The 14,042-nt window shown below is 45.6% G+C and overlaps 1 protein-coding gene across 1 annotated transcript in view; it reads right to left on the bottom strand.

Moving 5' to 3' along the window:
- Positions 1-7,508: 7,508 nt before the first annotated feature.
- Positions 7,509-14,042, bottom strand: part of COG8 (component of oligomeric golgi complex 8) — a 201,722-nt gene continuing 195,188 nt past the window's right edge. Inside the window, exon 5 of the mRNA XM_086945764.1 lies at positions 7,509-7,883. Coding sequence (XP_086801890.1) covers positions 7,726-7,883 — 158 coding nt within the window. The 3' untranslated portion in view covers positions 7,509-7,725. The remainder of the gene's footprint in view (positions 7,884-14,042) is intronic.

Below are 14,042 nucleotides of genomic sequence, written 5' to 3'. Positions count from 1 at the left end.
AAATGTAACGGAGCTGTCTCAGGACAATGTGGATTCCTTGGATGCCCCTATCCGCCTGGACGAAGTCCTAGCCACTATCTCCCGCCTCCGCCCTCTTAAATCCCCGGGACTGGACGGATTCTCATCCAGGTTTTATAAAACTTTCAGCCAGTTGTTGGCTCCGGTCCTCACCCGGCTCTTCAACTCCTTTGAGGGGCCGAGCTCTATTCCTCCAGACATGTTGTAGCCGAGATCATTGTGCTACCTAAACCGGGCAAGAAACCTACCTGCTGCCCCGTGTTCCGCCCCATATCACTCCTCAACCTAGACCTGAATATCTTTACGGGGATCTTAGCTGCGCGCCTGGGACCGTGCCTGCCTGGGATCCTGGAGCCTGATCAGTCCGGCTTCGTCCCAAATCGCCAATGCAGCGACAATACTAAACGTATTCTACACCTGATTGATAAAGCCCACTTCCAGAACTCGGACTCAGCGTTACTAGCTATTGACGCGGAGAAAGCGTTCGATCGAGTGGACTGGCTCTACCTTCAGCAGGTCCTTCAGCGCTTCCGGGTGGGAGATCGCTTTCAGGCCTGGATCGCGAGCTGCTACCACCGTCCCCAGGCCCGGGTCCGCATAGGAGGCCTGCGCTCTGACCCATTTGAGATTCAGAGGGGCACGAGGCAGGGGTGCCCCCTTTCACGCCTTCTATTCGCCCTCTACCATCCGAGGGATGACCTTTAGTCGGGAGCCTCACGTGATAGGTCTCTATGCCGACGACATCATCGCCGCCCTAGATCACCCGGACAGCTCCGTCCCTGCCTTTCTGGCGGAATTGGAAGCCTTCGGGCCGTCTCCGGCTTTAAAATCAACAAAGGGAAATCCCTTATCTTACCCTTGGACAAGAACGTCCAAACGCACACCAATCTGCCTGCCTTCCACAGTGCAATCCCATCGGCAGCACATCTCCCCTACCTGGGCGTCACGCTCACTGCTTCCACAGCATCCACGCTAACTTTCAACTATGCAGCCCTATCCTCCCGGATTCGATCCGACCTTGCACGTTGGGCTAAACAGCCGCTCTCCCTACTGGGCCGTGTCGCAGCGATCAGGATGTCGGCCCTGCCTAAAATTCTCTACTTTTTTCAGACTCTACCGGTGTTCCCCCCTGCGGGCACCATCCAGGTCCTCTAGGCCGCCATCCATCATTTCATCTGGGAGGGCAAGGGGGCGCGCCTACATAAACACCTAGCCTACTGGAGCCCAGACGAGGGAGGACTGGGTGTCCCCAACCTGTTGCAATACTTCCAGGCCGCGCAGCTCAGATATCTGGTGGAGTGCTTCAGGCCAGAGTCCGAGAAACGCTGGTTATTCCAAGATAGGGCAATGGCAGGCACCTCCCTTTGGAGGGTCCCTTTCCTTCTCAGTCAACATCGACCACGATATCTCCTAAAGTCTCCTATCACTCGCACTGTCATGCAGGTCTGGAGCGCGGTCGTGGTCAAAAGAGGACTTACCACCTTCCCCTCCCCTCTCACGCCTGTTCTGGACAACCCAGAGTTCCTGCCGGGCAACTCTCCCAGGGCCTTCGCACAATGGCGAGACATCAGTAGCTTCTCCACTGGTCACCTCTTCGACCTGCAGGGTTTCCTCTCCCTTAAGGACATTACTCAAAGATATCTCCTCATCTATTTCAATACTTCCAGCTCCGACACTGGCTTACCCACCCTGACGTTGCACCCGTGGTTGGCAGGCCCATGACTGTCTTCGAGAAGTGGCTGGTGACTAAACACTCAGACAAACACCTCAAAACGGACCTTTACAAAATGCTCACCCCCACTTTCCCATCGGGCAAGTCAGCAGGCCAAAAGAGGTGGGAGGCGGAGCTTGGGAGGGCCCTATCACCCCAAGAATGGCGGTCCGTCCACTACAGGGCCGCACCCACCACCCGCTACACTGCATCCAGGGAAGCGGCGACAAAACTGGCCATATACTAGCATCTCACACGGGTCCGGCTCAACAAGGGCAATCCTACACGGAGCGCGCTCTGTTGGAGGGGCTGCGGGGAACTGGGCACCCGGACTCACCTCCTCTGGGACTGCTGCAAAGTCCAGGAGTACTGGAGGGCTGTCTTGGACGAGATTGACTCCACAATCGACACGGAAATCCCCAGATTCCCGGCATACACCCTCCTGGGCCTACCCAATGCACTCACCTTCCCCCTGAAGTCTCCGAGAGGCCGCCAGATGGGGGTTGCCATGCAGGCCGCAACACAACACATCCTGTCCCTGTGGGGCTCCACCACCAAACCCACTCACACGGGTTGGCTACATAAAATATGGTTTACCCTGGGCATGCAGCGCATTCACGCCACACTCACACAATCCACGGCTGCTTATCGGAAAGTGTGGCTTCCGCTGCTCTCCCTTCTGTCCAAGAAATTCAACGAGATCACATGTCCCAAGTACCTACGCATTTTACGACTCACAGCGACCACAAATGACCCCGCAAATTCACCTGAATGATGACATCGACCACTACACGACTAGAATGACGCTTGTCCCACATGTTCGGCACACTGGAGGGGAAGGAAGGCTGGGGGAGCGGGAGGGGGCTAAAGTTGGGGTATTTTTTGCTTATGATTTCGTTACCACACCTGGAAAAGTGTTCATACTCTCAGCACTACGTTCTTGTTTCGCCACCTGCAAATTACCAAATATGTGATTATTGGACACTGCATATCTCTCTGCCTGGTTGCCTTATATGCCTACTACGTATCTCTTGCAATGTTTTGTATACTAATGCTCATGAACCCAATAAAACAAATTTGAAATGTGTTTCCCTTTACTGCACCAGGCTTGGCTGTGTTCTAGAAATAAAATAACTTAATATTTTTGATACAAACAAATTGGTCTGAGTGTGTACAACAAATGCTTTACACTACCCCCTGATAAAGCCTTACTGCTCACCCGCACTACCACAAATAGAGAGTAAGGTGCTATCTCCTTTTACCTCAGCCTACCTTTGGGATTCCACTGGACTTTGTGCACACTGTACCTCATTTTGGTATAGTATATACAGAGCCAGCTTCATACAAGGGTATCAAAGGCGCTTTCTCAGCTGTTGTATCTCTTGGCCTTTTACCAAGTACAGCTTCAACCGCCTCCTTTAGGGAAGATTTAAATTCTCTTTCAAAGTATCTTTTAAAGGTATCTTGATTGAGGAAGACATCATCTATACCATACATGTAAGTTTCTAACATTCTTACCAGATAAGAATAGTATCTAGTCCAATTTCCAGGTAAAATAATCCGTTGGTAACCCTTATTAGGTAACTTGGGGATTTTTCACAGTTGTCCTGTGGTCCTTTAATATCTGTCCCTCTCCTTTTTTAAAGTCAAATCTGGCTTAAAGAAAAAAGGAGGTCGCTTGATCCTTGCGCTACAACTGTAAACAGCTGGTTCTCGTGCTGTTCGTTGCTTAGCAACAGGGTTGGATTGGGATTTAAAATCGGCCCGGCACGCTAAAAAAAAAAAGGTGGCCCACATTTGCATATTGCCTTTCATCTAAACACTGCTTTGGCAACATTTTATTTTTTTTAAAAAGGGGAGGTACAAAAAAAATACAATGATTTGTTCACACTGGTGACTGAAAACAAGTGAGGCCACTTCTTCTCAGACTCCCTGCCCCGCTAAGTATGTATACATTAATGAGCCGGCCCTGCGAGAGAAAGTGACACCTCTGCCTGTTGCTAAACGTGAGGTAATGAGCGCCCATCTGCCTCCAGAAAGGCCACTCGAACACCCACTGGGGCGCTGGCTGCATCCGAACAACAGTGACACCGCCCAAATCTGCCCCCTAGACTGCTCCAAAAAGTGACCCACAGTTGGAACTCCGCACCGGCCCCTCGGGCATTGCCCGATTGCCCGCGTTACCAATCCAACGCTGCCCAGCAACACTATTCTCTGTGTTCACAATAGGTGCGTGCCTGTTGTCGTACTTCTATTTTACCTGCCTATAGGGACAGTTGGTGTCCCCTACATTGCACCGTACTAGCCTGTACGCATCTGGCCTCCTGATGCTCTGTTCGTAAAGTCAGTGGGAGGCTGGGTTTTCGTGTGCAGACTCAATGCTCAATAATGAGCTTTTCTCACGGCTCCATTCACAAGCGGCCCGCCGGCATGTATTTGCTGGTGGGCCCCAACGGAGAGAAAAAAACAGCTTTTCGGTCCCAGCGGCAGGCCTCTTCTCTGACCGCTTCTCTAATACCGGAAGGCCACGTAGGATATCCGCTGCAGGGCACTGATAGAGAGGCTAGCGAGCTACCCACAGTTGTTAGGCTCACATCGAAGGGCATACAGAGAGTTAAACTGTATAAATATTCGCCAAACCTAACCCAACAATAAATTAGAAGGTGAACTACACTTACCATTTCCTTGTAAAGGCATATGTGTGGTAAAGGCAATGCGTGGTAAAGGCTGCATTGTAAAGGCTGGTTTCCCTCTCAGGATAACTTGAGAGGGATGCCCAATTTTTTGTTTGAGAAGAGTTTTGAGGTACGTACAGGTGCCTTGAAACGAAATGCAATACTATCAGTGAGTGAGGAGCAAGGTACTGTACCTGAAGGCACTCTACCTACCCTTCCTCTACACCGATTCCAAAAGAATACAAGCTTCACTTTTGTATTAGCCCCTAGGCTTACTCGCTTTCCATTACCAGACTTGCCTGTTTTCGAACGCAGGACTCTGAACTCCCTACTGTCTTCTTCCAGCCAGCTGTCTTCTTCCAGCCAGCTGTCTTCTAAATGAATGACCCTGCTTTCTTCCTCGCCGAGTCTAACCATTACTAGCTTACTGATCAAAAGGGCTCTGCGCTAGGAGCACATTGAGGAGAGTGCCTCCATCATGCTTTCCGAAACCAGCATCAAAATTCAATCCTGTCAGGGACTGCCATTTGGATCCACCCCACCCAATGAACGTACATACCTTTTTCTGCCACAAGAAATAAGCACTCGTCTTGCAGCTGGCCAAGATCATCGCCCGCCCGCCCAGAAAGTGCCTTTGGGAAAAATATAGCCTTAAGTGAGGTCTTCTGAGGCACTCCTGGGACAATCAGGCTTTACTGCACAGTATTTAGTTTCGGTACTGTAGTGTAACCCTGATGTGGTATCCTTCAACTGGATATTCAAGCTACCCCTTTAGGCGCTCAACTTTGTTTCGGTAGGGAAGTGGCGCAAGTGAGGCTCACTGTAGGAGGTATTAGGTGTTAAAGACTCAGATACAGAATAACAGGGTAAATAAGTTAGTAAAGCCCAGCCTGCGATGGGTAAGTAAATAGAAACTGTTTTACACAAAGAAAAGCAGGATGTGCTGTTAACGCAAATGTTTTTTTAATACACACTAGGCCCTCTATTTTTCCTCATATAATGTTGACCTTGTTGGGAGTTTTAGTGTAGTGGTTCCAAATTGTACCTGGATGTTGCAGTTAATGGTCAAACAGAAATGATAAAATATCGCAATCATGATTTGATACCGCTGGCCAGCTCCTTCCATGACTTTGTCTCTGGGTGGGAAGCTAGGCTAGCTTGACTTTTCCTTTACCTATCTGCAGCATTCTACAGTGTTCACCCTGATACACTAAGCATTAGATTGAAAGAAACTGGCATGGAATGAACAATTCTGAAATTAACCATGTACCCTATGAAAGGACTGTGTCCCATCTCAGCACCTCCATTCACTGCCCACCTTTACAAGAAACAAAAAAGTAGTTCCTCAGGGCTTCATCATCTCCGTGCTACTCTTTAACATTTTCATGGGCCCCTCCTGGAAGTAATCAAATACTTCCAACTCACTTGATAAATTTACATAAATGGTATTGACACTCAGATAATCCTTAACTGGAGAACCCGAAGTAGCGCATAACCTTAAAAAATAGGTGACTGCCTGATAGCTGTTGACCGTTGGATGATAACAAACCCAGTTCCTTGAAAGCCAAGATCCATTCTAACGCGGGGCGACTGGAAACCCTATGACCCATTAACAACCTGGCCTAATGAACTGGGAACATCAGCTACAACCGCAAAGGAAATTAAAAACAAAAACCCTAGAAATTGTAACTGACTAAGCCTTAATCTATGATCCTGCAGGCACATCAAGTAATAAAATCTGTATTATATCTTGAGGATTCTACTATGTATTTTTCCATGTCTGGGATTCTTTAGGAAAGTCTAAGCAACTGCTTCCCCTGTGATTTTACAACTCGACTATGGCAATGACCTATGCCATGGAGTATCTGGTTCAGTTATGAAACACCTACAAAGAATTTAAAATACAACAGAAGAACAACTCCATTGCATAGCCCTTTGAAACCACGCCTCTCCTAAATTGAAGACCATCCACTGGCTCCCCATCGCCAGAAGAACTCTCAAAATTCTCGGCACTACACACAAAGCAATAAATAGCAAGGGGGACTGTTTTTGTGAAAATGAAACTTAAGACAAAATGCTATACATTAGCACTGCACCTCATCATACCCAAATACAAGCAAGAAATTCATGTGAGGCTTATCTGTCTCAATCCGAGCAGCCAAATTATGAAATTCACTTACAGTAGTGATACGAGCCATTGAGAATCACTCAGAAGTCAGGAGGGCGAGGTCTTGACTTTTTCCTGCTTTAATGCATCAGAGGATTCTCACGAGTCTCTCGATCACTTATTCACCATTGCACGGTATACACTAGCATCACTATTGCATGTCGGATACAAATGATAACCTACTAATGGATTATACTGTACATGGTAATCGAGTCATCACAGCATACCGCTTGAGCTGACATAGCAATAATATTCCTGATAATGGTAGTAACCGGTCTGCACACATAACCAGCCTCCAGATACAGATTACACTAACTGGTAAGAGCTACATCAGAATACTATCTAAATTGTATGCTCTTCTTGAAATAATAAGAAATATTTGTAGGCACTACACAACCTGCCAAGTAATTAGTCCTACTCTTAAGACGGACATCTAGAAGTTGTGTCCTCCATTAGGATAGGGAAACTCCATCTTTTTATGCATTTTCAAGCCCACTATTTAAGATTGCACAATCTTTTCATGTATTCTGAAGGGTCTCTATTCAATAAGGCTGGTCTGCACAGATTCACAAACCTGAGCAGGGAGATACTTTGTAGATCCGGTGGAAGGACAGAAGGCGTCAAGAAATAATTAAGTTAGTTTATTTTAAGATGTCCCTCCTAGGTGGAGGGCCCCACGGTTGTCCTGTGAAGAGAAGGATGGCAACCACAAACACAATAGTGGAAGGGGAACTTTAGGTGGTAATTGATAGCTCATCTGCACGCTGTTTCAACACTTGATAGTCATAATGAGTTTCTTAAAGAGGTGGGATGCCTATGCTAGTGTCAGATGGAAAACACGGCTTCCTAAAATGTTTGACTGTTATGTAATGAGAATTATTGAAATGGTTTCCGCAGTTGAAAGAAAATGGAGACTACAAAGTAGACATTTGAGAATCACGTTTATTGGCAGCATCTGCAATTTGTTTGTCCATACTTTGCTTGGGTCAGGTTACTTCTGTTAAATATCAGTGATTGCGAATAAGATTTCACAGCATCTTACAGAGTCTCTGTGTGTTAGAGAACAACACTGTCTCAGGCATCCTTAATTCTGGGAGTTTATTGGGTGACATATTCCTCCATGTTGGGCTTCTTTTATGCCATTTTCTACTGGATTACTCGTTGAGTTCCATCCATCGTGCGTTCACAAAGCTCTTGCTGTCCATTTTATCGATATACAGATGTCCCTGCAGATGATCCATTTCATGTTGCACGATTCGTGCTGGCCAGCCACGCGCCTGCCAAGATGTGGCCTCACCCTTCTCATTAAAACCTATAAATGTAACAGATGCGAATGAGGCACATCTACATTTATGTCAACGCATTATATCAGCACATGTATAAAGAACATCAACAAACTACACGTGTTCACAGTGAAGGAACACCATAAACGGAAATAAGAAAACATGTTCACTATACATGCTGCTGCATACCCCTATGCGAGTTTAGAAAGACGAACAAGAAGCACCGGGTTTCATGCATAGGTACATAAGACAATCTATGCGTTAGCACTAAAGAAAAATAATTAATAGATCAAACTTATGAAAAATATTATTTTTATTGTCAAACTATTTTTGTAATTTTTTATTTTTATCAAAAATATATAATTATGTAAATGATTATTTATTGGAAACATACATTTAATAAACACATTCTTGCATCTAATAATCTATCTCATATTGTGTAATGCATAAATCTTGTATGTTTTTCGTGATTGGTACATGATTCAACAAGCACAAGCTGTTCACAAAAATTGATAACAATATATAAATTAATCACAAAAATTGATAACAGTATCCAAATTAATCCGAAAACAAAGATCACAAAGTCACTGGTAATGGTGTACAGAACAAATCACCCCTATGCGTCCTCAATAATGATGTAGAGTTTATTTTGTCACTGGGATAGCTGCAAGACTTGAGGACTGTTGTTCCTGCTGATATCGCGACTGATTTCAGGTGGTAACAACATAATATAGCCATTAGCATACCTGTGGACATACGCTTGATTTGATTTCCACATTGGATTCATTAGTCCACTTTCATCCTTACCCCTCACTTAAAATATAATTTGACTGACAGCGCATAATCAAACAATGATAAACAAAGAGTCACCTCTAAAGATCACAAAGACAAGTGCCTTTTAAATCCATTTGTAGAGGGGCTTTTATTTGTCAGCATAACATCCCTTACTCTCACAATCAATTGCATAGAAAGATATTATAAAACAATTTTTTGTGTGCATAACTTGCTGTCCTGTTCTTGGGGCTTTTAAAAAATCCAAAACTAGTGGTAATTAAGACCTTACTAAAGGAATCATCAGAATATGATAAATGCTGGTGTAGGATCAAAGGCCTTTATAAACTAAGACAATGATACAAGAACCAAAGCATCACCCTGCTTCTACTTTAGTATTCAATATTTACAAATCTCAACATGTTTCCAGAACTTTCACTTTTTTCTTTTGGGAGACCATTGCTTGTAAGAGGGTGCAGTATGAAAGAGCACGAATCTGCAAACCACTGCAAGCCTAGAGGAACAAGAACTACTTAGTTTCCAACACTGGGATGACTCAAAGGTGAGTCAATTGTAGGATATCTGCTTATTTGTTCAAAACGTACAGAAATTCAGAACCTGACTGTCATGCATTCAGAATTTCAAGCGAACACTAGTATTCTGCAAATTAATGTGATCAAGACACCAACTGGTGTAGAGTAACTCCCTAAATCAGGATCATCTTTGACAACAGAGATGCATAAAAGATCTCAGAAATGTATGATCTTAGCTATAAACTGTTATTGAGGCATACCAAGAGGAATTCAGCATATGACAGCTTTTTCCCTGTAAATCGTGGGTAGTATAAATCTTGCGCACATGACAATCCTTCATCAATGCTTATTCTTATTTTAAGTTTTCTCATCCATTTGACAATACTTTACTGAAAGTAGTGAGGAGTTTAATTAACCATTTGGCAGTGTTGGTTCCTATCAAAGGGCGGGCAAGACAAACCTGGTCCATCTGTTTACATAAGTAAAGCTTACCAGTCCATTGAACAGTTCAATTACTGCCTTCCTTTGGGCCGACAAAGCCTTTCCTGCTAGTTCTCAACAATGTGAAATATACTTACCACCGTAGATCAGCATTGTCAAGTGTGAAAACAACTTTTTAGTATTCACAGTTCAGTTCACCAATTTCAGGAAGAGGTTTATAACTGGGGCGTGGCTTGACGCTGATTGGGTGAGCAGCATTGCTCTGAGCTCCGCTCTGCTGGGCCCCATTTAGTGCCATCCTGATTCCCTATAGCCAGCCTGGGGGAGCTTGCAGCATTCATGACAGTACCTGCTCCCCGGGATTACCCACAGAGACCCCGGTAGCGACATCTGAGGCCGTTATTGGACTTTGTCTCCCTGCCTGCTACGGTAAAACTGACCCATGCCCTTTTCTGCTGGCTGAAGCAAACGGTATGGGTCAGTTTTGCCGTAAGGTTAAAACCTACACTCATAAAAGAAAGGAAACGGCATTCACCCGTCATCAAAAGGCTTCCACTGGTTCTGGGGATAGGGTCCTGGGACAGGCTTCCATGTGGGCCATGGACACCCCGCAGCGAGAGACAATATCTACTTGTGCACACAATTTCCTTCTATTCTTGCTGAAGGCTAGTAAAGGGGGCCTTATTTTGGGTTCTTCCTGAACAGAATCCACTTCACTTTAGAACTTCCAGTTCTAAATGCACTGACCTTGGATGGGAATCCGACAAAACCAAAAAGACAAAGAAGGAATACATAAAGCAGGACTTTTGTTACATCAGACTATTCCCATTGGTGTTGGGCAGACTATTAACCGAAGATGAAACTTTGATGGTGGTTGGTCTCGCTCACTGTGTGGAAAAGCACGGATCAATTGAACACTTGCCTGGTATGACTTGTGCGGTTCAAGAAGCTGGGGTGTCCTGACCACTGGAAGACCTGCGCAAGAGTCAGCTGATTGAAGATCTGTGTGAGGAATAACTCAAGGAACCAGAACGACTGAGCTACGAGGAAGCAAGGCAAACACGTAAACCACAGACCAGCATCACCTGGGCCATGGATCTGTAGAGACTCTTTCCTGTACCCAGACTGGTAAGCAATCACTGCTCTAGATCCACCCCAAACCCACAGGGTGCCCATATCTAGTCATCCCCATTTCCACAGGGACTTGATAGCTTTAACCTGTTAAACCCTAGGAGAAGGATCTGATCACTCTGGCTGGGATGGCTTCATTTAACTAGCTCCTTTGGTTCTAGACATGATAATCTTGAAAGCCTTGGCTGGTAATTAACGGTCATGCAAATTAAATTGCGCCGTACCAAGTCCCGAGACTTTTCCCCACTTGCACTGCACCACAGTATTGCGGGGTGATAAAACAAGCATTTTTATTGAAATCTGTCTCGTAGCTGTGAAAGTTAGAGCTATTGGCGTTGTAAATTATATTGTTTTTTACTGGAGGACGAAGAATGAGGAATTACCACTGTTAAGAGAGACACAGCTGCAGCACTACCTACAGGACCTAGAATGAGGAATTAATGACAAGACCAGAGAAGCAGCTAGCAGCACTGCCTAGAGGACTAAAAATGAGGAATTATCACTAGGACCAAGGAAGCAGCTGCAACACTGTCTAGAGAGCTTAGAATGAGGAATGATCACTGGGACCAGAGACGCAGCTAGCAACACTGCCTAGAGGACTAAGAATGAGGAATTATCACTTGGATTAAGGAAGCAGCTGCAACACTAGAAGATTTAGAATGAGGAATTACCACTGGGACCAGAATACCAGCTAGCAGCACTGTCGAGAGGACTAAGACTGAGGAATTACAACTGGGAACAGAGACACACCTGACGCACTGCCTAGAGGATTAAGAATGGGGATTTACCACTGGGACAAGAGAAGCAGCTGCAGCACTGTCTAGCGGACTTAGAATGATGAATTACTGACGGGACCAAAGTAGCACCTGCAGCAGTGCCTATAGGTCTTAAAATGTGTGAATTACCGATGGGACCAGAGAAGCAGTTGCAGCACTGTCTATAGGGCTTAGAATGATGAATTACCGATGAGACCAGAGACGCAACTAGCAGCATTGTCTAGAGGACTTAGAATGAGGAACTGCCAACAGGACCAGAGAAGCAGCTAGCAGCACTTCCTAGAGGATTAAGAATTAGGAATAACACTAATCAGAGACACAGCTGCAGCACTGACTAGAGGGTTTAGAATGGGGGAGGGCCTGACGGAAACAGAGAAGCAGTTAGCAACATTGTCTTGAACTAATGATGAGGAATTACCATATCTGCTGCACTGCCTAGAGTACGTAAAATGTGAGAATTACCGACGAGACCAGAGAAGCAGCTAGCAGCACTGTCTACAGACTTAGAATGAGGAATTACTGACAGGAGCAAAGAGGCAGCTACAGCACTGCCTAGAGTACTTAAAATTTGGAAATTACCGACGGGAGCAGAGAAGCAACTGCAGCATTGTCTAGAGGAGTTAAAACGAGGAATTACGAACAGGACCAGAGTAGCAGCTAGAAGCACTGTCAGGAAGCCTTAGAATGAAGAATTATCGGCTGTACCAGAGAAGCAGCTACAAGCACTGCCTAGAAGACTCAGAATAAGGAGTTATCACTGAGATCAGAGCAGCAGCTGCAACACTGTCTAGAAGACTGAGAATGATGAATTACCACTGGGACTAGAAAACAGCTAGCTTCACTGTCGAGAGGACTGAGAATGAGGAATTATAACTGGGAACTGAGACGCACCTGCTGCACTGCTTAAAGGACTGAGAATGGGGGTGTACCACTGGGACCAGAAACGCAGTTAGCAGCACTGTTTAGATGACTTAGAATGGGGAAACACAACTGTGACCAGAGAACGCTAGCGGCACTGCCTAAAGGACTAAAAATGAATAATTATCGACTGGACCAGAGAAGCAGCTAGCAGCACTGCCTAGAGGACTAAGAATTGGGAATTACCACTGGGACCAGAGAAGCAGCTAGCAGCACTCTCTAGAGGACTAAGAATTGGGAATTACCACTGGGACCAGATACACAGCTGTCGCACAGCCTGAAGGATTTAGAATGAGGAATTACATATGTGACCAGAGTAGCAACTAGCAGCGCTGTTGAAAGGACTCAGAATAAGGAATTATCACTGAGACCAGAGAAGGAGCTAGCAACACTGCCTAGAGAACTTAGAATGAGGAATTACCAACAGACCACAGAAACAGCTAGCAGCACTGCCTAGAGGACTGAGAATAATGAATTACCACTGGGACTAGAGAAGCAGCTGCAGCACTGTCTAGAGGACTATGAATGAGGAATTACTGATGGTACTAAAGCAGCAGGTAGCAGCACTGTCTAGAGGCCTAAGAATGAGGAATTACAACTGGAACCAGAAAAGCAGCTAGCAGCACTGTCAAGAGGACTTTGAATGATGAATTTCAATGAGAACAGAGATGCACCTGTGGCACTGACTAGAGGACTAACAATGGAGAGTTACCACTGGGACCAGAGAAGCAGCTAGCAGCAAGCCTAGAAACCTAAGGATGAGGAATTACCACTGTGACCATATACACAGTTGCAGCACTGCTTAGAGGTCTTAGAATGAAGAATTACCTATGTGACCAGAGTAGCAGCTAGCAGCACTGCCTAGAGGATTTAGAAAGGGGAATTACCGACAGGACCAGAGAAGCAGCTAGCAGCACTGCCTGGAGGACTAAGAATGAGAAATTACCACTGGGACCAGAAAACCAGCTAGCAGCACTGCCTAGAGGACTAAAAATGAGAAATTACCACTGGGATCAGAAAACCAGCCACCAGCACGGCCTAAAGGACCAGAGTAGCAGCTAGCAGCACGCATAGAGGACTGAGAATGAGGAATCGCCACTGGGACCAGAGAAGCAGCTGCAGCACTTTAGAGAGTACTTAGAATGATGAATTACAGTCGGGACCAGAGTAGCGGCTAGCAGCACTGTAGAGAGTACTTTGAATGAGGACTTACCAACAGGACCAAAGCATCAGCTAGCAGCACTGCCTAGAGGAATTAGAATGAGGAAAAACAACTGTGACCAAAGAAGCAGCTACCAGCACTGTCTAGAGGACTTAGAATGAGGAATTACCACTGGGACCAGAGAAGCAGCTAGCAGCACTGCATAGAGGACTTAGAATGAGGAAGTATATATGGGACGAGAGAAGCAGGTTGCAGCACTGTCTATAAGACTTAGAATGAGGAATTACCGGCTGGACCAGAGACACAGCTCCAGCACAGCCTAGAGGATTTAGAATGAAGAATTACCAATGTGACCAGCGTAGGAGTTAGCAGCACTGTCTAGAGGGCTTAGAATGAGGGATTACTACTGGTGCCAGAGAAGAAACTACCTGTAAAAAAACACAGTTGATGGACAGA

Source organism: Lissotriton vulgaris, chromosome 12 (genome assembly GCF_964263255.1).
Source record: "Lissotriton vulgaris chromosome 12, aLisVul1.2, whole genome shotgun sequence".
In the NCBI taxonomy this organism is placed as follows: Eukaryota; Metazoa; Chordata; class Amphibia; order Caudata; family Salamandridae; genus Lissotriton; species Lissotriton vulgaris.
This window is presented reverse-complemented; position numbering and strand designations above follow the sequence as displayed.